We start from the raw sequence: 26,427 nt of genomic DNA, 5'->3' as shown, positions 1-26,427 counted from the left end.
GATAATTGTAAGCATTCTAATGTATGTGGAATAGATATCAGAACAAGAGTGTAGTGTGAAGAGGACTTACTTGAGTGGTCTACTTCCATTCCAAACCCACTCCTTTTAAATTAGTATTTCCATAATCCATTGTGTGTTCACAAACTTTTGAAGTATGTTTACTAGTCAGAATCCCTTCACATTAAAAGGAAATCTGTTATTCAGGTCTAGTAAAGGTAAAGGTTTTTCCCTGACACTAAGTCTCGTCGTGTCTGACTCTGGGGGTTAGTGCTCATCTTCATCATTTGCTCATCAGCAAATTCAGCAGCTCAGTGGTTTAACCCGTTTTGCCACTATTCTGGTCTAGCCTATGAAAATTGCTCTTTATATGGTCTCTAACGTGTGCCACAGGGAATCTTTTCAAAAGATCAGCTGAAACTAAAAAGATAGAGCTTTTGGGATAGGCCCACATACAAGCTATCTATTGAGAGAAAACTTTGGTTTGCCAGAGTTTCTGGACCACCCTTTCATAATTTTTCATCACAGATATCTAGCAGTTGAAAAACAAAATTCTGGAAACCAAACTTTTTCAGCTTTGGAATATATAGCAACTCTAGATTTTCTTTATCAAATTATATACTACATTCTTTGCCTGGGCTCTTTGTGGCACATTTTCTTGCGCTATAAAACTTCCCTGATCATTTGTTTCTTCTATTATTTTAACTGCAAGCTGGTTTTGGAGAACTGGTGTCATCTTGTACCACTGATCTAGTGATTTGTGTTGTCCCTCTGGAAGAGGTCAGTTTTAACCAGGCAAAACCCATTTTCTTGATGTTCATTTTTTTGAGAAGCTCTAACCAATAATTAAACATCGCCCTCTTCTGCCTCTCCTTTTCATATAATTACTCTTCCCTAGACTAGTAAACCCTATGTGGTGTAGCAGTTTGGCTGGGAACACCACATCTGACCATATCCTGCCAAAAACCCCCGATAGGGTCACCACAAATTGGAAACCATCCAAGGCATACAACAACAAAAATTAGTAAAAAGAAAACTGAATTAAAAAAATGAATTCTTGGGTATTTCAAAAAACGCCAGTATCATTCATGCAAGAAGAGGACAAAAAAATTGTCCTGTTTGGCTGGCTGAACAGGAAGGATGATAGGGAATCTACTGAGCAATTGATGGGCAGGATATCTCATACGTTGCATGCTGATTCTGTGTTATTAATAGTGAGTAATTAAGAGAAAACCCTGTCTTCCATACTTCTATTTTGATCAATTTATTCTTTATACTTTTTGAAGCAACTATTTTTTTATCCACTCTCCTGTTGAATATTATACCCTCGATTCATTTTGGTTCCCTTAACAAAAATACAATTTCAAGCTTTCTCTATGAGACCATGACAAAGTGATTTTATAGCTAGTACTGAAAGTGACTAAACTTGACAACAATTGTATTTTATGACAACCTCTGCTTTCATGTCCCCAGCCTACTTTCCTATCACCATTTTTATTCCCTTTTGGTTTCCTCTCTCTTCTCTCATTCCCTCCTCCCCTTTCAAAATGCGAGAAATTCCATATCTCTGCATTGACTGGAAACAAATCCCTTTACCAAGGGCGCATTTTAATGGAAAGCATGCTTCACTTAAGTCACCAGAACCTTAACTATATAATATTCAATTTCTTACCAACCCAGAACCAAAGTCTTTTTCCTTGAGAGCCACGTTCATAAGGGTAGTAGAAGAATTAGTATTACAGAACTAAATCAGATTAGGGGGGAATATGAATTAGATTTTGTAACAGATGGTGCAGTGGAAATTAAAGGTGCTTTGCGAATGGAAGCGACAGCAGCTTGCCTCTTTTTCTCTCTGTCTTTCTCTTTCATGCAGTTGATAGACGGGTATAAATCACAACAATCCCGTCTTGACAGCCAATTTTGAGAATTTGATCTGGTTAAAGACATGGCTTTCCTGCTCCACTCACTGAAACCGACTTCTATTTTATTTTTATACAGCACCCTGTCATATTTAGGAAAGCAAGATCACCTGTCTCCCTTTAATGAAATTTTCTTTAATTACAGTTATAGCTCTTTAGTGTTAATTACTTTTCCATTCAACCTGAATTCTTAGACTATCTCATAGGAGTTTGTTTTCCCCCCATTCTTCACACTGACACATATGCTATCATTTTTCTGAAGACTCTTTTCATTGTTAGAAGTTGTTGTCAGATCCATTGTAATTAGTTCTTAATTATCAAAATCATCATTGTGAATGGAGAAAGAATGGATAACAACTGCTAAAGTTAAAGTCTCACATTATAAACAGAGCCTTTAAAAGTAAAACTCTTTGCTTTTGCCACATCTTAGAAGAGACTAATAAATTGAGCTCATTGTAATGTCCCCAATTTCCCCAATTTTTTCAAAGATCAAAATATAATACCAGACAATCTATTTGTTTATGTAAATGTATCTCTTATCATTCCCCAGAAAGACAGATTTTAAAATCAGTCCTCTAGTAGGCCTAATATTTATTGCATTTAATATAGCAAGTTTGCACTGGGAGTGAGCTACAAATTCTTGGTGAATGGCAGAATTTTCAAAGCTAGGGAGAAATTGGGGAGCAAATGTGACACAGAATTGGAGAAGGTGGAAGAAGTGAAGACAAGATCCTTAGAGCTGGCAACTAACAGTTGGTGGAAATAAAGCTTCCTAGTAGCAGTCAAATCAAATGTAGTAACAACTCAGCGGCTCCCTGCTGCTAGCTGACAGCATGGTGTAACACACTGGGACAAACATTCACTTAAACGTTGATTGCAGGCAAACGTCATTTCACAACTTGCCAAGTGCTGTTTCTCTCCCCTCCTCTTTTTCTTTCTTCAGAATGGGGAAATGGGGCAAAAAGAATTGGGATAGAAATCGAGATCAGCTAGGGTACACATCATTTATACGCCTTCCCTCTCACTTAAACATGCTGCTTAGGAAAGGCTGCTATTATTATTCTTTCTCAAATGATTTTTGTAGCTACATTTTAAAAAGCTGCATTTCCTCACCAAATTATCTATAAAAAGACACTTCTGCTGAGCTTGGTATCTTCGCTAATGCATGGGTGATAGTTCTGAGAAGGACAGAAGCCATAATTAAGTAAGAATAATTGACATGATCAATCAAAGTTCAGTTACTTCAATCAAACTTTTATAACAGTCTTTTTAAAAGGATAAACAATTAGAACTTCAACTCTGTGTCTGCTTAGAAAGTCATGTCTATATTTTTCCATATTTCTTTTATTTCCCCTTTCTTACTCCTTTTGAAAATGACAGACAAATAGGCACTCATGATCCATAGCACCAGATTTGTGACTGGCACAAGTAACTGCTTTTGATGTTGTAATCACTTCAATATAATCCTTATTTGAAAAGCCTGTTACATCCCGGAACAAATCTTCCGTTATTTTTGTAGTATCTTTATTTTGTTTTCTTGACTCAATGCAGTACTGACGTTTCACCATTTCAGTCAGCTTTTAAAAAATAAATAAATCACAATGCAGCTTTGCTTTTAAGATTCTTTATCATTCATGCTTGCTCTTGGTGTGTTTGTATGATTTACTAGATGCATTTTCATGCTTTCAGGGAAGAAGAAGCAGTAGAATAAGAGACAGGCACCAAGTTGAGTTACAAAAGGCCACAACTTTATTGCTTACAGCTTTCATGAATTCGCCGTGAAACAGCAAGGGACACCGTGGTGTTAAACTAAACTGCTGGTTGTGGAAATTGACCAATCCACCTACTAGATTAATGGAGGGTGGATTGTGGGAAATGGCCATAAGACATCACGTGCCATCAACTACTCAGGATTCCTGTAGCCTAGGAGTGATGTTAGGAATTAAGACTGAGATTTGGACACGTTTGTTAAACACTTGCCTATTCAGCTATGAAACAACAGATCATTGAGATGTAAATCTTCACATATTTAATTATTGTACAAATTTAAAAATTTTCCCACCACTAGCTGAGAGCATGTGATGTTACTCCTTTTTTCAATGATCTTAGATTTTTTTAACAATAAAAACTGTTTTGCACAAAATACATTGTTCACAAACATTGATCAGAAACCTTTATGACGGGTTGTTTATGCAAGTATCTTGGAGATCATCTATCTAGTTCAAACCCTGAATAATCCAGATTCTGCAGTACAGGATGGAACTATGGCATCCCTGGCATAGGATCATCTAGCTTCTGCTGAAAATGGTCAATTTGTGGAGAATCTATAATTTCCCAGTCTGAACAGTCTGAACAGATATCGCCACTTTTCTCCTAATGTTTTGCTGAAATCCATTTCCCAGTAGTTCCCACCTATTTGTTCTAGTCCACTTGAGGAAAAGATAACAAATATGCTCCATTTTCTTTATGGCTGCCTTTTTAAAAACCTCTGTCATGTCTCCCCTTATTCTCCAAACTAAGCATACCAGACCTTCAACAGTTCCTTGTAAAATTTGGTTTCTAAGAACTTCATCATCTTGGATGCTTTTGCTTGAATGCATTCTTAACTTGTAAATATCTTCTTAAACTGGGATGCCCCTAACTGGAACATTGTTCCAACTGTTGGCTGACGAAGAGAATGTTATTACTTTCTGAGACTTAACTATATCTATACTGTAGAATGAATGCAATTTGACGCTACTTTAACAGCCATAACTCAATCCTGTTGACTCATGGGAGTTAGAGTTTGGTGAGGTACCAGCACTCTTTAGCAGAGAAGACTAAAGGGCTTATCAAGTTACTACTCCCAAGATTCCATAGCATTGGGCAGCGTCAGTTAAATTGGTGTCAAACTGCATTAATTCTACAGTGTAGATGGAACCTTAGACACTATACATATCTTGGAATGTCCCAATATTACATAGACAAGACAGTACTGGAACATATTCAGTTTATGATCTAAGACAACTGGGTCTTTTCCCCATGGTCTCTGTCAGTCTTGGCCTTCCCATATAATATTTTTCATGTAAGGATTTTAGAAATAATATTTCCTTCCCTTAAATAAATTAAGGTGATTGCTCATACTAGCACTACTGATGTGTGAGTGTGTGTAAGAGAGGGAGAAATGTGGATTAAAAATGAAAAAAAAACCCATATTTTTTTTTATTTTGATGCTTTATTTATATACAAAAGATGCTGAACAATTCTAATTTTACCACCCACAACATCTAGCCACAAAGCCATGTAACCTCATTTTGTTTTGTTGAACAAAGCATGATTTGTATGGTGTAAGAACATTTAACTTCTGCTGCCTACCACAACTGCTAATTTTGACCTTGCAAGCAAAATTTAGCATCATGTCATGGCCTTTAAAGATCCATCAGCTCTGCCTAATGCAGAGACAGTGCATGTCTAAGGACACATTTAATTAAAGCTGCATTAGTGTATATATACAGACTTGTTAAAACACTTAGTTTGTCTCAATAATATTGATTAAATAGCAGTAGTTTGTTTAATCCAAGTGTATTTTTTCAATTATTACATTACTTAAAAGTCATCAGGGTAATGGTGATTATCAGTGAAATATCACGTTAGTTATAGAGTAATGCCATAAGAATTGATTTTGACTTGGCAGGAAAGAAAGGCACATACATTTTCTCTCTATTTCTCTCTCCGTCATGTCATGCCAAATCCTGATTTAGATGATTAGGACAAGAGGCATTGGTAATCTCAATTCATAAAATATGTGTACTTTATAGGTTTATAAGTTGTGCTATACTGCCTAAATAGCCATTACATCAATGAACACTTCAGTCAGTTAATTATGCAAAACATTCCATATGTAATTACATGGTATTATTATGCATTTAACAGTTTTATTGATTTGCCACTTGCCTACGTATAATATTTAGAGCTATAAACAAGTGATGCTTGCTATGAATTGGAATAGGCCCAAGCAAATTAACTGAAGATAAATTATGTCTGTGTGCATTTACCGCTTCTGATTTAATCCATATAGGCTGCAACATAGTCTCCGTTCTTAATTTTCAAAATCCTGTAATGTCACAAAGGCTTGTTTTATTTCTTTCTATACTTGAGTGATGGGCTCATGTGTGAATTTGAGATAGCCCTTGTGTGCAGACTGTGACTCCCCTTTTGATCTAGGGAACACTTTGAAATTTCCCTCATATTGCGTTAGTTCATTCGATTAGAGAAGGAGAAAAATGGGGTGACAAGTAGGATAGGGTTTTTAACCCTTTCTGCTGTTATGCACTTTTTCTGTGACATATCTCTCACTTTCATTTTCTTTTATCGGCAGAATAAGCATGGCTGCATAAGAATAGTTTTCACCTCCCCATGGTCAATAAAGTGAGAAGTTTTCCAGCTTCTAAAAAAAAAAAAGGATTTTAAAAATAATATTTTTAATGAAAAGTTACTTAGCAAGCTGAATCGAGGAAAATATTTATTTAAGCCATTTAATCAATACCTATGCTTTTTTTTAATTAAACAAAATTATAATGTAACAAAATATACTGTGGACTAAAAACTCCTTAGGGCAGGATTCATTCTGATTATTTTGCTACTAAGGGTCTCATCCATTAGGTTAACCAAGCACTCCTTAATATATTTCTTATTAAAAAAAAGGGGGGGGGTGTTCTTTTTATTCCTTTCCCAACTAAACTAGTGCACCTTAATGCAATGATGATATGTTAGACGCAGCAGTTGTCAAAGCATCGTATTACAGTGATGCCATAATGACACCCTGTCTCTGTAAAGTAGTCATGTTTTCTCAAATCACACGTTGCACCGTTGATTTCTGACATGACACTTCATTCAGTCGCTTTCCTTTTCTTCGGCATTACCATTCTCTGACAATAGCAGCTGGTGCCCATTTTCCTGCTAAGTGATTCACATTTTGCCACTTTGCTAGAGTGCAATTAGCTGAAGCAGAAAAAAAGTGTTCATTGTAAAATAGCTCAGCTGAAATTGTAACTCAACTCTGTAACAAGAGCTGGTGAGGCGAGAGACTCGAGGTGAGTCAGGTGTCCTTTGAGTTTCCTTCCACACAAAAACATTTTTCTCCATATAGTTAGAGGGGAAACATTTTTATATTGCCCCTCTAACTATATGGAGAAAACATTTTTTAAAAAAATCACTGGCTCTTTAAATAGAAATACTTAAGATCTAGGGTCTTCCTCCAATTCTTTATCATCATCATGACTAAAGTACATCATGGCACATTGGATTGAGAGACACATTGGATTAGATTAGATTTTAGTCTGATTGAGAGATTAGTTTTTTAAAAACATCTGAAACCTAAAATATCATGTACGCTAGTCACAAAAGACAGCAAAATAATACTCACATGAGTAATTTACATCAAATTCTTTTGAAAATCAAGATGGGTTCATTGTAGTGGAAATTAATTTTCAAGCAAAATTGACCTAAATACATTCCCGTATGATCGTAGAAGATTAGTCAGCCCTGGTTGGTAGTTTAATGGGAGACCATGAAAAAATGCCTGGTGCTGTAGGCTATATTTTAGAAAGGAAATGGCAAAACACCTCTGGGTATTCCTATCCTAAGAAAACCCTGTGAAATTCATGAAGTCACCATAAGTCAATAGGCAACGTGAAGGCAACATCTCTCACACACAGTTCTACATAATTTAGTTAAACAAAAGAAAATATGGTTTGGATCCAGATTAGAATTTGCCAGAGTTTAATGTCCATCTTGTACTGAAGAAAGAAGGTGAGGGATCCTCCAGAGTAGCCTGTAAGTACCACAGGGATATGGGAGAATTTGTGATGTTTGAAATGTGTAACATTGTGCAGAAATGTGTGGAATTTAATCATTAGCCATTTTTGAAAACCCATTTATAGAAACACAGAATGCATTTAAGTGAACATCCCCTATTTCTTTAAATATGTGAAAATTAAATATAACACACTCACTCATCTTTTAATAGAAAGGGTACAATTTTCAGGCAAGTGAGGAGAATTGAAATTGCAAACTTCACAGTCATACACCTTATCCCTGTGTGTGTGTGTAAGTGTTCTTCACATTCTACTCACTACTACATAACTTGTATTTTAGAAGATGGACCTGAAAGGATAATTGTAGGTATCAGCCACTTGAATAAAAACAACAATAAAGAAAAATCCCTCTATGGCTTTTAAAAAATATTGTACACTGAGATATAACACACATTGTTTCTCACTGTAAACGTTAACTACATTTAGATTTTTATTAATCTTCTGTGACCTAAAAAAACTGTATTAACAGCACAATGTGGAATTGGACTTTGAATGCAGATAAAGCCATCATCTTGAGAATAGCTCTTTCTGACAAAAAGGTGTTCTTTTGAAATAAAGTCCTATTCACTACATTCTTCTTAGAGTTAATGTGAATTTTAGTGCCTCTAATTTTAGATTGAAGTGAGGTCTAGAATAAAAATCACCAGCTGACAATTGAATTTATAGACAGTTGTGAATATTTCAGACTTGCATAAAAGAGCTGCAAAAAATCAGGTACAGAGAAGAGGGAATTAAAGTCTGAACTCGGATAGCATGTGCGTGCGTGCGTGCGTGTGTGTGTATGTGTGTGTGTGTGTGTGTGTGTATGTGTGTGTGTGTGTGTGTGTGTGTGTGTATGTGTGTGTGTGTGTGTGTGTGTGTGTGTGTGTGTGTGTGTGTATATATATATATATATATATATATATATATATATATGCTCCTTAGTAATAGTGACTTTAAGAAGTCTTTAGTACAGTGAGTTAAGTAGTAATTAGGCAATGCTTTCTTATAGGGACCTGTTTTAAGTTTTGCCCCATCTGTTTACAAACGCAGTTATTGAAGGCTAACAAGATGGTAGCTGAATTGGGACCAATGAAAATACACAACTCCAAGGTTTGTAGATATACAGAAAATTAGCATTTAGAGTTCCTGCAGGATTTCTTTATGGCAACATTCAGAAGGACTGGAAAGGAACAAATAGAGGAAGAGGGTGGGGAGAAAAATTCTTGGAAGATAAAAATTGTTAAATTTCCTGATAAGAGACTTACTGGACTGTGAGCAGGATGGGTCTCCTTTTCTCCTACATCTTTTAAAACAGGCATGGGCAAACTTTGGCCCTTTAGGTGTTTTGGACGTCAACTCCCACAATTACTAACAGCCAGTAAGCTGCCTGGGATTTCTGGGAGTTGAAGTCCAAAATGCCTGGAGGGCCGAAGTATGCCCATCCCTGTTTTAAAATAACATCTTGCCATGACAGCAGCCATACTATCTCAGTGGATATATGGAACAATATTCTTCCACCATGTAGCTTACAAAAAGATGCAGTAGAGCCTGTAAACCCTGCATTTAAACAAAGCTACAGAGGTTAACTTCATCATCTACCCACTTGGCTACTCAGAAACTCCAACTGCAGGGTTATGTTACCACATCATGTATTCCAGCTAGCAATTGTTACTCATGTCTTCTGATCCTCTATGAGAACTAGTTGGACAAAGTATTTTGAGCGTCCAGCTAGAACTGATTGACCTAAGTTTAAATCCTCACCCAGCCATAATACTCACTGTGTTATCTTTGCCCACCCACTATTCCTCACGTTTGCATACCTCACATAAGTACTGTAAGAATTAAATGGCAGAGTGAGGGAGAGTCCATGTCCTTGAACATGTTGTAGAAAATGAACCTATATGTCAACTGCTGTCTGGACAGAGTCAGTAGTTACCATATTGGCTTCCATTTCATTCCTAATGTGTATCCCTATGTGTCAGAAGGTATGGTGAATGTATAGTAAGTAGCTATTAATGGCATTCGTGTCATTAGATTTGGTAATCTATCTCAAGCTTATGTTTAAATGTTGAAGGAGCTGTCCAATGTTCTGAACCACATCTCCAAAACAGCTAAACATTTGATAACTTATATCATTTTTACTTGTGAAGCAGAAGGGAAGTTTGACAGAAGACACACACACCAGGCATTCTAACAAAGACAGCAGACACACACACCAGGTATTCTAACTGGGACACAATGAAGGAAGTATTTAATATTTAAATCAAAGCTATAAAAATCATATGACAGAAGAAGGGGGCTGGTGAAGAATGGAAAGAAGGCCATGTTTTAGTACCCCAATAACTCCTGATTCTTGCTGGAGATGAAAATATATGGGAGAGCTGTCCAGTAATTATAAAGTAATAAGTTGAGTGGTAGTGGAAGTAGTCTAAATTAAAAGGAATTCACAGTGTGGCTATAAGTCAGCAGCGACCCACTTTTATCACATGTTGACTTGAGGAATGTGCTTAACTGAGAATAGTAGCAAAGGGATAAAACTTAGGGCAATTTATTAATTACAGCATTCATTAATAGTGGTATGTGAAAGGCAGTAGGACCAGAGGAAAAGACACTCACTGATAAAGTGTTTGAGAAATCTCACCCATTTAGCAAAACTAAAGCCACACATTCTTAAAAGGCTTTATGCCTATTAGGATTTTATTTTTCATCTCCAGTATAGTACTCACACAGATAATTTCCACCCCTATTCAACAAATTTTCTGTTGAGCACAACAACATGAAAATAAAAGAGTGGATCAAAATCAATGGCTGATATATTCCAACATCATACACCAGTACAACTGCCATTTCCACTCCATGTTCCCAGCAATTGGTCCATGGCTACAGAGGATACATCCTGCCTTTGATGCTAGAGATGATATATAGCCAATGGCCATATTTTTCAAAGTAGCCATTGGCAGACCTACCCTTCATGAATTGATCCTATTCTCCTTTCAACTAGTTAAAAAAATAGCAGTATGTAAATTAGAGATACTTGTTATGCCTGAAAGGCTCGGCTGCCAGGTTAATTACGGGGGCGAGTTACAGGGAGAGATCTACTCCCCTGTTCAAGGAGCTCCACTGGCTGCCTTTTATTTTCCGGTCCCAATTCAAGGTGTATACCATCACATATAAAGCCCTAAACGGTTTGGGACCCACCTACCTTCGTGACCGTATCTCCTACCACAAGCCTACACGATCCCTTCGCTCATCAGGGGAAGCTTTCCTGTCCCCACTCCCGATATCCCAGACCCGCCTTGTGGGAACAAGGGAGAGGGCCTTTTCTGCTGTGGCCCCCCGATTGTGGAATTCTCTGCCCGCGGAGATTAGGCAAGCCCCCACACAGCAGCCTTCAAGAAAGACTTGAAAACATGGCTCTTTCGCTGCGCTTTTGGAGAGTAACCATTTTATATTTCTTTTCCGTTGCTCCCCCTAATATCTATCCTCCAGAATACCCCACTCCCTTATGACCCTGTTCGCTGTGGTTTTTATTTTCATGTCTTTCTCACCCCGAGTTTTAACTTAATGTTCATGTGGTCTGCCCTTGTTTTTATTGTCTCCTTGTTTTATTTTGTAATGGATATTATTTACTGTATTGTTTATTGTATTGTGTTGTGCTGTTCTTGTATATGCTGTTTACATTGCATTGTTTTGGGCGTGGCCCCATGTAAGCCGCCCCGAGTCCCCATTGGGGAGATGGTGGCGGGGTATAAATAAAGTTTTATTATTATTATTATTATTATTATTATTATTATTATTATTATTTTATTTGGCATATATTTTGGGAACTCCTCTACAATGAAATGGGTTGAAGCCCACAAAAGCTTATACCCATCTTTAAGGGACCATAAAATTCTGTTGCACAAGAGTAACACAACCACTGCTTCGTCAATATTGATACATAATATAACATTGATATATTATTACTATAGCTTGTTTTCAATTTTCAAGACATTTTGGAGGTTTCACTCTCAAAGTGGAAAAACATGCACTATGCAGATACCTTCAAATTTTTGAACTACTTTATCTTTAGAAAGTTCATTAAAATAGAAACTGACACGCTTTCTAAAAGTGTTGCAATGCAGTGATAATCAAGAAATGAATGATTCTCAATGGGAGCTGGTGGCCTTCAGGACTGGTAGGGCAAGGTGGAACCAACATCAGTGGTAGGCAGAGCCTGCTTTAAAAAATCTTGTTTTACCACTTTCTTATACCCTTGCAATTAAATTGAAGTACAATTCTTTAATATTAACCATGTATGGAGACCTTTTGGACCCTCTAATGCAGGGGTCCCCAAACTTTTTGAGCAGAGGGCCGGTCAGATGGTTGAGGGGCCAAATGATCATTTGAAAAAAAACAAACAACAAATTCCTAGGCACACTGCACATGTCTTATTTGTCGTGCAAAAACAACAACAAAAAATACAATATTTAAAAATAAAAACAATTTTAACCAACATAAATTTATCAGGATTTCAATGGGAAGTGTGGGCCTGCTTCTGGCCAATGAGACAGTCAGATTAATTAGGATTGTTGTTGTTGTGTGCTTTCAAGTCATTTCAGAATTAGGGTGAGTCTAAGCCTAAAATGTATGTATTTATTTATTTACTACATTTGTTTACTACATTTATTTCCCGCCCTTCTTACCCCGAAGGGGACTCAGAGCGGCTTACAAATTAAATGTACATACAATATATTATATTATTAGCATTGCACAATATTATTTATTTATTTATGTACAGTATTTATATTCCACCCTTCTCACCCCAAAGGGGACTCAGGGTGGATCACATTATATACATATAGGGCAAACATTCAATGCCCATATACACATAGAACCGAGACAGAGACAGACGCAGAGGCAATTTAACCTTCTCCTGAGGGGATGTTCGATTCTCGCCACAGGGGGAAGCAGCTGCTTCATCATCCACTGTGACGGCACTTCCTCATTCCAATGTCGTAAATTAGTTAAATTTGCTTCCCCACTTTATAAGTGGTACCTTATTTCCTACTTGATAGATGCGACTATCTTTTGGGTTGCTAGGTCAGCAACGAGCAGAGGCTATTTTTTATTTTTTTAATTGATGGATGCTCACCCTGCCATGGGCTGGCCTCGAACTCATGACCTCATGGTCAGAGTGATTTATTGCAGCAGGCTGGTCACCAGCCTGCGCCACAGCCCAGCCCCAATTATATATTAGCATTATACATTATTATATTGAACTATACCACTATACTGTAATATTAGTAATATTATATGTAACATATAATATATAATTAATATTAATATATGGTATTATTATAAGTATTATATTGCATTAGATTATAATATTATTATCAATATTATATGTATATACAGTGTATGATATTAGTAAAACTGATATAAAATATTATATTATAAAACTGAGGGCCGGGGCCAGGTAAATGACCTTGGGGGGCCGCATTCGGCCCCCGGGCCTTAGTTTGGGGACCCCTGCTCTAATGTATTGGGCTAAGTGCCCAATAATTCCTAACTATTGGTCATGTTGTGTGGGATTTCTTGGAGTCACCATGACCAAGTGAGGGAAAAGGCTTTGAGTAAGATTTTTTCCAAAGTTGTGAGCTCAGATTATATAGAAACATGCCTTATCTCACATAAAAAACACTTAGGAGTAAGACTTTTCTATAACTTGATGTGTTACTTCTGGAATCTAAGCAATTAAGTTCTCACTTCTCTTCTTTTATCTGTACAAAAGAAAAAGTTCAACATAAGGCACTTGAAAAAAATTATGTTGGTCTTTAGATAGATTTTGAATTATGATAATTTTTTTGCACAAATTATGTAAATTGGTCCAGGTTTATCAAGTTGAAATGGTATAGATCAGCGTTTTTCACACTGTGCTCCTGCAGATATTTTGGGCTTCAGCTCTCAGAAATCCCAGCCAGTTTACCTGCACTTAGGAATTGTGGGTGCTGAAGTTCAAAACATCTGGAGGAACACAATTTGAGAAACTCTGGTATAGAGAAACTATGTCAAGAGCAATGGTGTATGAAGGTTTTGCCCAGAAAACTATTCCCAACTAAGTGATCCTGAACCTCCTCAGAACCCCGTCAGTTATTATTAACATTAAAACTATTCACAGAAATGTGAATCTTCAAGTGGTGCATTTTGGTGTAATTTCCCAAAAGTCAGTTGTTCTCCCTCTTCTCCTCTTTGGCAGATAATTTACATGTTAAAATGCATTATTTTGCTGTTTGAAAATAATAATAATAATAATAATAATAATAATAATAATAATAATAATAATAAATAATTTATTTCTGGACCGCTCTCTCTCCCCAGAGGGACTCAGGGCAGTTAACATACATATAAATGTCAAACATTCAATGCCACAACTACATCATTAATATCAAAAGTATAAAATAATAATGACATGCTCATTATAATAAAAATTCCAAATTAGAAAAAAACAATAAATTTAAACATGACACTCAGTAAAAACATTATTGCACAAGAGCGAGTGTATACCAGGACCGATTTAAATGACCAAGCTGCTGAAAATGTTCAGTATTTGTTGTAGTTTCACTTAGACCATAGCTGCTATGGGGTAACAGTTATGTTAATCTAACTAACTAACTAACTTTATTTTTCTATCCCGCCACCATCTCCCGGCAGGGACTTAGGGTGGCTAACACGGGACAAAGGCCCAAAAATAATAGACAAAGTACAACAATTAAAACGTAACCAATTAAATTAATCCTCCTCCTCTCCATACGCTAAAGTGCATAGATATGTTTTTAACTGTTTCTTAAAGGAGAGGAGGGTGGGGGCCATTTTTATTTCTTTAGGGAGGGAGTTCCAGAGGCAGGGGGTGATCACAGAGAAGGCCCCCTCTCTTGTTCCCACCAGCAATTACCTTTTGACGGGGGTGGGACTGAGAGCAGAGCCTCCGCTGACCAAAATGCCTGAGATGGTCTATACAGGGAGATGTGATTTGACAAATAGCCTGGGCCTGAGCCATTTAAATGAACAATGGGACTGATACACCCTACTCAAATACAAGATGTCATACATATGGGCATTCTCTGTGATATTTGTATAGTTCTTACTATTTCTTCTTGGAGACAATTAATAAAAGTAATTGCTGGCCAAACTGATTACTTATGCCACTTAGATTTTGTGAAACTGAATTTAACCTCAATGTATTTCTTAAAAACTGAGATTATCTCATTCTAAAAAGCACATTTTTCCTCTCTTTCCACTTGCACATACCTAAAAATGAATTGCTCCTTGATTTTGAGGTCCAATCAATAAAGGATACAGTTATGCTTTATGGAAAAATACTAAGAAACAGAGTATTTCAAAGCAAAACCTTAATCTGCTTGAATATAAAAATCTCCTCAAAGGCTTTACTAGTAGTATTAAAGGTATGTGGGAGTGCATGAGGTAACACTAAAAAGTGTTTTTTTAAGCGTATTCATTGTAATTCTGGATGACAAGTTTTGAATTTTAGAAAGTTGATATAAGGACAATTGGCAAGGTGTAGAGTAAAGAAGAAAAAAAGAGAAAAGAAAGAAGTGGATTCATTCTCTTTAAAGTTTTTGTTTACTGCCTGTCTGAAGCTTTGATAAAGCCCTGTCATGCCCTTATGCTGATTACCTCCATGTAAAACAAGAGGTATTGACTAATGAATGAATGATGTGTGGTCTTTAGCCCTTGCAGTGCTGCCTTGAAAGAGCATTGTCTTTAATGCACAGAAACCTCTTCCTCTCTCTCTTTACAATGCAGGCTTCTCTGCAGAATGTCAAGCAAGGATCGACACATTGATTCCAGCTGTTCGTCATATATCAAGACGGAACCATCGAGCCCCGCCTCCTTGACGGACAGCATCAATCACCACAGCCCAGGTGGCTCCTCTGACGCCAGTGGGAGCTACAGTTCAACCATGAATGGACATCAGAATGGGCTAGATTCACCACCACTCTACCCTTCTGCCCCAGGCCTTGGGGGCAATGGGCCGGTCAGGAAACGATATGATGACTGCTCCAGTACCATCGCTGAAGATTCCCAAACTAAGTGTGAATACATGCTGAACTCAATGCCCAAAAGACTGTGCTTGGTGTGTGGTGATATTGCATCAGGGTATCACTATGGGGTGGCTTCATGTGAGGCCTGCAAGGCTTTCTTCAAGAGGACAATTCAAGGTCAGTGCTTGATCACAGTCTTCTCATCCAATCATATGAGCATAATTCCCCCTTCCCCAATTATTTTCCAGTTTGTTGCATTTTATTGTTCCTAATCATGATTATGCCAAGGCCCAGTTTAATCTGATGGTTACTTTGTGTGATGAAGACTAAATTGCTTGTTTCTCCATTTTGACAGTGGTAGGCTAGGCAAAGATGTTTTGCATATAACATTCCTATTATTTTCTTATCTGTCTTTGGAGACTGAAAAACGATCTCCTGAAGACACAGGACCACCATGAGGTGATAGTGTTTGCTATTGGGAAAAACTCTGAGTGTACTTAGCTTAAATATAGTGGGCCCTAAATATCTGCTGGATTTTGGTTCCATGGCCCCCTTGTGGATGCTGAAATCTGTGGATACTCTAGTCATATTTTATACAATGACATAGTTAAATTATAACTATATAAATGCTGTAAATAAATAAATAAATAAATATTCCACATATAAAATGGCAAACTCAAGGTTTGCTTTTAAAACTAGGACTAGTATTTTACTCTTAATTATTGAAAAATGCAATAAAACGTATATATCTGTGTAAAGTCTTCAGTTATTGCACTGATGGATGGCCTATATCATTATCAATCTCTAAAGAGCAATGTTTTCAGGATTTGAGGTAGAAGGTGATAAAGAGGTGGCTGATTTAAGATCCATTTTCATTTATTGGCATTGCTTTTATTTGTATCAAAAACTAACCCTAAAACAATATGGTGCTTCTTATTCCCAAAATGAGTGATGACTGTTTCCAGAGTTATAGGTCTTTCTGCCAGGTTAATTGCTTGGGCTTTCTCTGCCTGTGTCAGTTTTCACCTTTTAAAAACAACATTCCCAAACAATCGTTATTTGTAGTACTTACAAGGAAAAACTTGAGATCAAGGCTGAGGTTTCAGTTTCCCTAGAAAACTGGCAAGGGGAGGGGGAGTCTATATTTTCCCCCTTTCATGCCTATTCACATGATTACAGTCAAATGCACTAGATGCTGCAGTAGATGTTTTGCAGAGGAATTACTTCTCCCTCCACTATCAGACTGCCACATATTTTGCACCACTGATATTCATAGGGGAATATTAAACCACAAACAACAGTATCAAAAAAATTGTAATAGCAACATTAAATATATAAATGAAATGACACATGGAGTGAGGAAAACAGGACAGTAAACAATTCTGTAGAATAACTATGGACAAGGAATGAAGACTGCTTTGAGGGTCACAGATAAAGACAAATGTGGGGATGTATTAGTGCACCTATTTGTCCAGAAAAGACAATTGAGCAGTGGTATATTACTTAAGGCTGAGAAAACTAGAACATCTTCTGCTGCCTCTCTGGGACTAAATATAACCCCATCCACAAACATTTATAAATATGAAAGTCCTCCTTATACATATCCATGTATATTCCCTACATTTTTACTATTTATTTGTTTAAAGCATGTATTTAAACAACACAGTAGTGTATCTGGCATGATGCACCACATTTTATAACTATATTCCTAATGTAGAAGCAATGCCTGTTATAGTAGACCAGTAGTGAATAAGGGAAGAATTAATGACAGGATAAATCCACATATAAATACAGCAATACAATCAGTTAAAAACACATAACAAATAATCTAGTTAAATCATCAATTTAAAAAAACATATACAAGCAATGCATATTGAAACAACTAGTACATAATTAAATTTTCGTAATTTAAAAATTATCTGGATAGGCCTGCTGAAAGAGACTGGTTTAAAATGCTGTTTAAATTCATACACAATATTCAGCTGTCAAATCTCTTCTGGCAGGTCCTTTCACAATCTAGGGGCAGCTGAAGAAAAAGTCCTCTCAGTGGCTATTGCCAGCCTATTCTATTGAATTTCATAGGTGTGATTTAACAAGTCCTGTTGATTCAGTGGTCTATTCTAGGTGATTAACCATGGGATCTATCCTTATGTGACTAGAACACCACAACAACCACCACAGAGGTGCTAATGCTATCCAAAGCTGAATGTATGTATTTTTGGCTGGAGTTACACTTTAAAATGTACCTGTTCCAGTTTACATACAAATTCAACCTACAGAACAAACCTACAGAATCTATCTTGTTTATAACTTGGGGACTTCCTGTAAGTTGATATAATATCTAATATGTTTCTGCCAAACACTGCCAGTGAAATTACTGATTTTAAATACTGGACACTAAATTTTAGATGTTTTACTTGCTTTGGACATCTTCTGGTGGGATATTTTTAACAAAACAACAACAGCATTTAAAGAATAACTTTGAATTGAATGAGGTTTTCCTGCTTCTTAAAGGAGGTTGGACTGGATGGCCCATAAGGTCTCTTCCAACTCTACTATTCTATGATTCTATGATTCTATTATTGTGCTTTGTATTTTTTCATATAGATTTATCAACTTCTTTATTTGTAATGGAGGATGAACAAAACTGGACATGATCTCGTTATTCTGAAGCACTTCTCATGACAGTGGTCTAGTCCTCCCTTTGAAACTAATGGGGCTTGAAAGCATTTATTTTAGCTAGATTATTTCAGCATCTAAAATGACACAGTAAGGTTTTCTTTCTTCACTGCTTTTCTCTACTTCTCCAAAGTATTGTAATATACTGACAAACTTCTCTGAATGTGGAGAAAGAATAACAGCAAGTCAGTGCATGAAGCAAGAAGCATTGACAAAGGGTATGGCAATAGGAATATATGGCCAGAACCACAGGCTTCAAGCTTAGCCATAGCCACAGATAATGGATTTCAATTTTCTTCCCTCTGGTTTCATTTGGCCAATTCGTCTGAGGATAGTGCCAGTATGATTAAACTACATTCACTAGGGTACAAGATATTCCTTCCTGTTCATCTCTGTTAGTTAATGCACCAGCTCCTAGATGGTTTCAAGGGGAGTCCTGTGTAGCGGGCACAGCAAAAGTTCAGACAGGAAGCATTCATGTGTGGCAATGAAGTGTCCTTTGGTTTGTAGCTAAAATGTGTGCCTTGTGTAATGTGTTATGATGAGAACAAGTGTTTATAGGTCCCTTCAACTTAATGTCATCTACAGTAAACCTGTTTCATTTCATTTGCATTTAATTACTTGGGGTCTTATCACACTACAAAATATAGCATTATAATTCCACTTTAACTGCCATGGGAACATCCAGTGGAATAATAGGGTTTGTAGTTTGAGCTCTCTAGCTGAGTATTCTAGATACCACACTCTACATGACAAATTTCAGGATTGTCAGATTAAAGTTGGATTCTTGCACTATAATGTAGCATGAAAGGACCCATGGTATGATGTACTTGGTTGTTTAAGGATACCTGTATTATGTAGATAAGGGTGTTAGAGAAGTCATAGTTACTTTTCTGATGGAATTTGTTCTATTCCTGGTTTGATTTTTTTATATCCTGTTTAATTGTGCGGTACTTACTCTCAAAATAGTTGTTATACTCTAGAAACTTTGTTTTTGTGGCTGCCACTAACTTTGTGGAATTGGCTAAGATTCTGAGATATTCACTGAAAAACTATAGCAAAATGTGCTGCAGGATGTCCCACAAAAACCATTTTTTTGCAGTTTAATAAACTTTTTTCATGTTTTTATGATAGAACCAATTTGGAAATGACATTTATAACTCAGGAACAAAAATTGTGTAACATAGTGTACTAGGTGTCTGAATAGGCATCAGATTCTGTCAGATCAATGTCTACCAATAACATATTGTTTACATTGAGTAGCAGTCGTTCAACTTTAATGGCAAATGGTAAAGATGTGTCCTACTGCTATAACATATTTAACTCCTGTAGGTATGGGAACAGGAAAATACAGCCTCTTTTCATAGGAAGCTCTACTATTAAGTAAAGTGAGGCAGCCATCAAAGGCAGCAGAAACTGGGGAGGGAAGCAAGTTGCTCTTTAGTGACAAGTCACCTGCCTTTCTATCCCCAAGCTGTTCTCTGCCCTCCAATGTGGTGTTTGCCATTATCAGTATCAATAATGAGAAGTTTCTCAGAGTAGGGGGAGAGGCGGCAATTCTAACTTTGCTGTAGTATAAGCAAATACCCTGGGATTAAAAACCCAGCCTTTTAAGAACTCAGCCCTTGAGACTCTGGAACTAGAGTGACACATCTATGGGTTCCAATTCCCCTCAATACAATGGGAGAAACCAATTTCCATGTGACATAAGAAGAAAATTGCAAACTTGTGGAAATTGTTAACAAAAGGAACTGGACAAAATTCTTCCCCATTCCTAATCCAGACCCTATTGGGTGTTCTATATCATATATAGCCACATAATCTTGGGCATACACATTTTGTTTTTTCAAAGGCTGGCAAGATCCTTTCCCCCCCAAAGACAAAGTGCTTTCTGACTTGTCTATTGCTAATTTTCATTAGTTAATTTTAGTTAGTGTTGGGACCACAAAATCTACTCTGTCTCATTAGTTTTAATTTCAGCTTTAATTGCTTTCCATGTGTTCCTTCTCTCATATGCTATGGAATGCTTCTGCTCATCTTTTACAGAGAAGAAATATTGTGAGTTTAGTGCTGGATCAACTTGAATGGATATCAGCCAAAGGATAAAATCTGGCTGGGGCATGCTTTATTCAGTCATGTGGAAAGGCTTCTCTGGGCAATAGCACAAGATTCTAGCTCATCTCTGTTTATTTAATGCCAATGAAGATCGAAAAATACTTAAAAAAATACCAAGGCACATTGTTTATTTATAGCACAGAAGACAGTAGAACTGATTATAATCATAATCATTATTAGCTTTAATTTTTTTTAAAAAAATTATGAACATATTAGAAACATAACCTACTCAAAAAACTCTAAACTCTTAGTGGGTTGTTGAATTTCTCAATCTCTTTCACGGTTTTAGCCCCACTAAAATGTGTGTTGTATTTTCCTATTTCCACCCCACCACAGCTCTGTTAGGGCTCCTTTGTACTAATAATATTTGTAATAAATGTTTTGCATTTCAAAATTTTCTAGCATCGTAGGAAGATAGCATGTGTGGAGGAAGTGCAAACAGATCAAGGGGAACCAAGAAGGGGTAGTGATTATTTTAAATGAGGTTCCTCACCTATTGGCTTCACACAACTCTAGTTATTTCAGAAACACAAGACTCTTAACCCTTGACACACAAGTGGGGAATTACAGCACCTCTCAAGGCCAATTTTCTGTACCTAGGACCCTCTAAGACAGGGGTCCCCAAACTAAGGCCCGGGGGCCGGATGCGGCCCTCCAAGGTCATTTACCTGGCCCCCGCCCTCCGTTTTATAATATAATATTTTTATATCAGTTTTAATAATATAATATATTATATATACATATAATATTGATAAAAATATTATAATGTTATACAATATAATACTAATAATAATACAATATAATAATATTAAATTATATGTAATATATTACATATAATATTACAGTATAGTGGCATAGTTCAATGTATAATAATATATAATGCTAATATTGTGCTATGCTAATAATATATTATATTGTATGTACATACAGCTGCTCTGAGTCCCCTTTGGGATGAGAAGGGTGGGATATAAATGTAGCAAATAAATGTAGTAAATAAATAAAGGAATAATTTTAGACTCAGGCTCGCCCAAAGTCTGACATGACTTGAAGGCACACAACAACAACAACAACAACAACAGCAACAACAACAACAATCCTAATTAACTTGACTATCTCAATGGCCAGAAGCAGGTCCACACTTTCCACTGAAATCCTGATAGATTTATGTTGGTTAAAATTGTTTTCATTTTTAAATATTGTATTTTTCTTTCATTGTTGTTGTTTTGCACTACAAATAAGACATGTGCAGTGTGCATAGGAATTTGTTTGTATATTTTTTTTCAAATGATAATTCGGCCCCTCAACAGTCTGAAGGATTGTGGACCGGCCCTCTGCTTTAAAAGTTTGGGGACCCCTGCTCTAAGAGTTGCAGCAACTACAGTAGAGTCTCACTTATCCAACATAAATGGGCCGGCAGAACATTGGATAAGCGAATATGTTGGATAATAAGGAGAGATTAAGAAAAAGCCTATTAAACATCAAAATAGGTTATGATTTTACAAATTAAGCACCAAAACATCATGTTATACAACAAATTTGACAGAAAAAGTAATTCATTACACATTAATGCTATGCAGTAATTACTGTATTTACGAATATAGCACCAAAATATCACGATGTATTGAAAACATTGACTACAAAAATGCGTTGGATAATCCAGAACATTGGATAAGTGAGTGTTGGATAAGTGAGACTCTACTGTATCTAAAATGTAGACAGAAAAAGCAAACATGCTGGACATCCATTCCTAGTTTTGAAAAAAAGTATTGTTCAACAAATTGGGCGTTGTGACCAATTTGAAGAATGAATCTTTCTCCTTGAGGTTTCTACAAAAGGTAGTTCACGAGTGGTGTGACTATAAGTTAAGGAAAATAAGTGTATTGCTCCCCAATAAGAATTCTTCCCATTATGGATGCAGACACCCTGCATTGCAGAAATAACATACTTTAATGAATTAGATTCCTGTAGTTGGATGTGCACACGGACACACAATATTGTTGATCTGTTTTCTATTTACCCTCTCAGGTTCAACACACTTAAAAATATTGCTGCCTTTCTGTGAATGGGGCATAAGACGTCTATTGCATATTACACAAACTCTGACAACTTATCAAACTTTAGGAAACTACCAATTATATATTCCATTCTTCAAAAACGATCTGATGCATCACTCACCTCTGGTTGTATGTGTTTAAAACCCTGTGTGTGTGTGAGGAATAAGGAATGAAGTTCCTTTTGAACTACCATGTGTACTGTTTGGCTTTCTTAATAAAATTAAACCCATAGGTGGAAAACCCACAAAAGCACTTATATTAAACATAGTTGAATATGTGAAAGAAGTAGAGAAATTCTATCTTATCACATGAGCAGTATCTAAATGAAATATAAATTTGGCATATATTTTTATTTTGAAAGATCACAGTAAATGTTGTTCAAATCTTTAATTGCCACACTGTAAAACTGTGTTAAGTCACTGAAAGAAATATACAGATTATGTCCAGTCACCTCAGGCACTGGATTCCCATATCCCTCCATATATTCACTCAGCCAACTAGATGCAGGGTTATAGTAATTTGTAAGTGAGAAAATTATATTGCCTGCAAACTAATTGTACAGAAGACTTTCAAATAAGTAACTGAAGCCTAGTCCTTTCTGAACACCAGCCAGGAGATATTATAAACTGCTCTTTCATTCTTGCCAGCCGAGTAAAAGCCTTGGGCTGTCAAGCCAATCTTGTTTCTTGCATAATTCAATTTCCATTCCAACTTTTGACAAACGGATGCATTCAAGACTGTGCTATTAGTAGCTTTTCCCTTAACTGCTGTTTGTTGTTGAGAACATTATTCCCATATACTTAATCTCCAAGTCTGGCCCTGAGCCTTAGAACCCTGAGGCTTCCCCTCCAGTCCTCAGACTGCTTATTCTCCCAGGGACAAGAACTCAATCTTGAAAAATGTGTGTGTGTGCTCTTCATTTTTTTAGAGTTGGTGTTTTTTTATTTGAATAAACATGCATCTTTGTAACTGGTAGTTTATTAGGATATCATGCTTAATGATACACAAGGGCTGTCCCTTGTAATATCAGTATTGTGGTATCACTAAATAAGGATGTAACTCTTCAGTAAGAAAATGGCATTTTTGCAGTGAATATTAAATTTCAATTCAGACATATGCATATGCTGTTTTCTATATGTCACCTATGAGCAATGCTTATGTAGAATAAATCTTCAATTACAACCCTTTCTGTGCAGGAGTTAATATTTCTGTGTTGAATTATAATTTTGCACAGAGAAAATGCTGATTCCTTCATAGAAAATTCTATTTCCTGCACAAAACAATATTGAGCAAATTGTCCTCAGTATAAGTCTTGCATTATGAAGATTTTTCTCTGTTCAAGATTCTTCCCTTCAACATTCCTCAACTCTTGAAAAAAACATGTTTTTGACTATTTTAAAATATTTTAAATATTTTTTTATCCCTGCCACTAGGGCTTGACTCCTGTGACATCATAAGGGGTTACACCAATGATTCAGGTTTTAGCCCTGAAACCTCAGTGTCTAGGATAGTCCTGAAAGGGCAACTGCACCTGAGGTTATAGTTGAAAACCTTTTGGAGATTTACACTGGCACATCTGGGGGTTGACCTAGCATAAATACTTTTTGGGCATTACAGAATAACCATCCCAGTACTTCCTTGTACAACAATATTTTCTCAGCTGCACATGCCTTCTGAATCTGTATAAAATGCCACCCAAACAATGTTTGCTGACAACACGCAAGCACATATCCTAACATCTGTAGAATTTTGTTGTATTGGAAATATTATTGAAATCTTTGAACAAATCCTATTCCAAGCCAAACTGTATTGGCATTTTTCTTTTTTTTTTGTCAGTCCAGTTGGGTTCAAATTTCTATAGCTATACAAAGGGAGGTGTAGATCTACCATGAATAGTTCAGCAGAGTTGATTTTCGAAATATGTGTCTTGTATTGGCCAGTGAGACACACATTTGTTGAAAAAGTGGACTCCACAGAGAGAACTGAAAATAGGATGGGATTTGTGCTGAATAATTTAAATAAGATATGCTGGTGAATACGCTACCATTAGGGCTGTGCGATCAATGAAAAAAATGTTTCAATATTCATTACAAAATTTGGGAGGGGGTGAATAGTTTTTGAGGGTGTTTTTGAAATTATGAACCTATTTTTTGTAACTATAACAGAGTAACAAATCTTTCTTACTTTTTTCGTTAAGTAATTGAGCAACTGAGGAAATTTCAGGGTCTCATTTCTGCCTCATTTTTAGAGCTATTGTGAACTTGATATATAATTGTACCACACATTTTGTACTGTTAGCCCACCAAGCTTTGGAACATTACACCCATCTACTAATTTTTGAGGAATGTTACATTAAAAAAAACAAAAACAAAAAAAACGGCAAAAGTGATCTACCTGAATTCTATATACAATGCACAAGATAGCCAGGGCATTAATCCCTGGAAGTTTCAGAAAGATTCACACATGACTAGCACTTGAAAGTCAACTAGGCCTGGGCTGGATCTCCCTTTCTAGGAATCTATGCAACGCTTGTTGTTGCCACCACGTTTGGATATACTATATGTTGTTAGATGCTCTGTTTGGCTCATATAACTGTACTGTTTTTGCTTTGTTATGTCCCAGTGTGAATACAGAATATATGTTGATTAGGATAGACATTTTGTTTTAAAAATAACTCTGTGGCACTATTAGCAACATTTGCATACACTGCACAGAAAGGTTTTACAAAATGTTTTTAATGCAAAAATGCACCAAGAGATAATACATTTGACAAAAGTGCCAAATCCATATTCTTTGTACCTTAAGAAACCTCTCCACTCTGCTTCTGTTGGTGGTGAAAAGTTCAGCTGCATTTTCTTACTCAATGTTTCACTGTCTTCTGAGAAAGCGTTAACTAGGAGAGTCATTATTTCAAATAACCACAGGGTTCAATGATATGGGATGTGAGGAGGTACTAGGATTTGGCAACTTTATTTGTCTGGGGAATTCTCCTTCTTCTAGTGCTTCAGATGCATATTCAATGGATTGTACAGACTACTTATTTTACCTGTAAAGTAGATTTGGCTAGTTTTCACAAGACAAAGATGGTGCAAATTATTTCCCATTTGTTTCCTTATCAAGTCAGGCTGCTAATTTAGTGTGGTTTCTGCCAAACATGTTTTACAAGTTTCAGTGTGCCAGGCCCTTTTATCAACATATACAGTGTTCCCTCACTACTTCGCAGTTCACTTTTTGCGGATTCGCTGTTCTGCGGTTTTTCAATAAACTCTAAAAGACTATTATAAATAATAAAAATTACAATTTACAGCCTAAGGAAGGGAGGAAGGAGAAGCCAAAGGGAGAGAAAAGGAGTCCAAACAGCAACGGGAGGAGAAGGAGGCGATTAATCAACACACAATTGGTTGATCAAGACTTAAAATAGTGTATAACTACTAAAATAATGTATAGATATTAAAATAAATATAGTGTCCCTACTTTGCGGATTTTCACTTATTGCGGGTGGTCCTGGAACCTAACCCCAGCAATAGTGAGAGAACACTGTAGTCATTTTGCTACAGACTTGAGCAGTATATATAGTATTGTCCCTTGTTGGGTTGCAGGGGATTTGAATCTTTGTGCAAACCTGCAATCCACTAATGTGATATTTAATGAGGAGGCATCAGTCTGGAGAAAGGTAGTCAATATAAATCAGTGTTTACAAAGTGTGATTAACTCTGAAATATTTCATCAATGCTGTGGTCCCAGGCAGATTCTATGCTAATTACTAGAATCTGTGCATGTT

General features: G+C 36.5%; 1 protein-coding gene across 10 annotated transcripts in view; it reads left to right on the top strand.

Annotated features, from left to right (window-relative positions):
- The window catches only part of esrrg (estrogen related receptor gamma), a 509,706-nt gene that overhangs the window by 349,291 nt on the left and 133,988 nt on the right, over window positions 1-26,427 (top strand). For all 10 annotated transcript variants that reach the window (XM_062972146.1, XM_062972154.1, XM_062972129.1 and 7 more), the window contains one exon: window positions 15,560-15,975. In XM_062972146.1, coding sequence (XP_062828216.1) covers window positions 15,560-15,975 — 416 coding nt within the window. The remainder of the gene's footprint in view (window positions 1-15,559; window positions 15,976-26,427) is intronic.

This window comes from Anolis carolinensis, chromosome 1 (genome assembly GCF_035594765.1).
Source record: "Anolis carolinensis isolate JA03-04 chromosome 1, rAnoCar3.1.pri, whole genome shotgun sequence".
NCBI lineage: Eukaryota > Metazoa > Chordata > Lepidosauria > Squamata > Dactyloidae > Anolis > Anolis carolinensis.
This window is presented reverse-complemented; position numbering and strand designations above follow the sequence as displayed.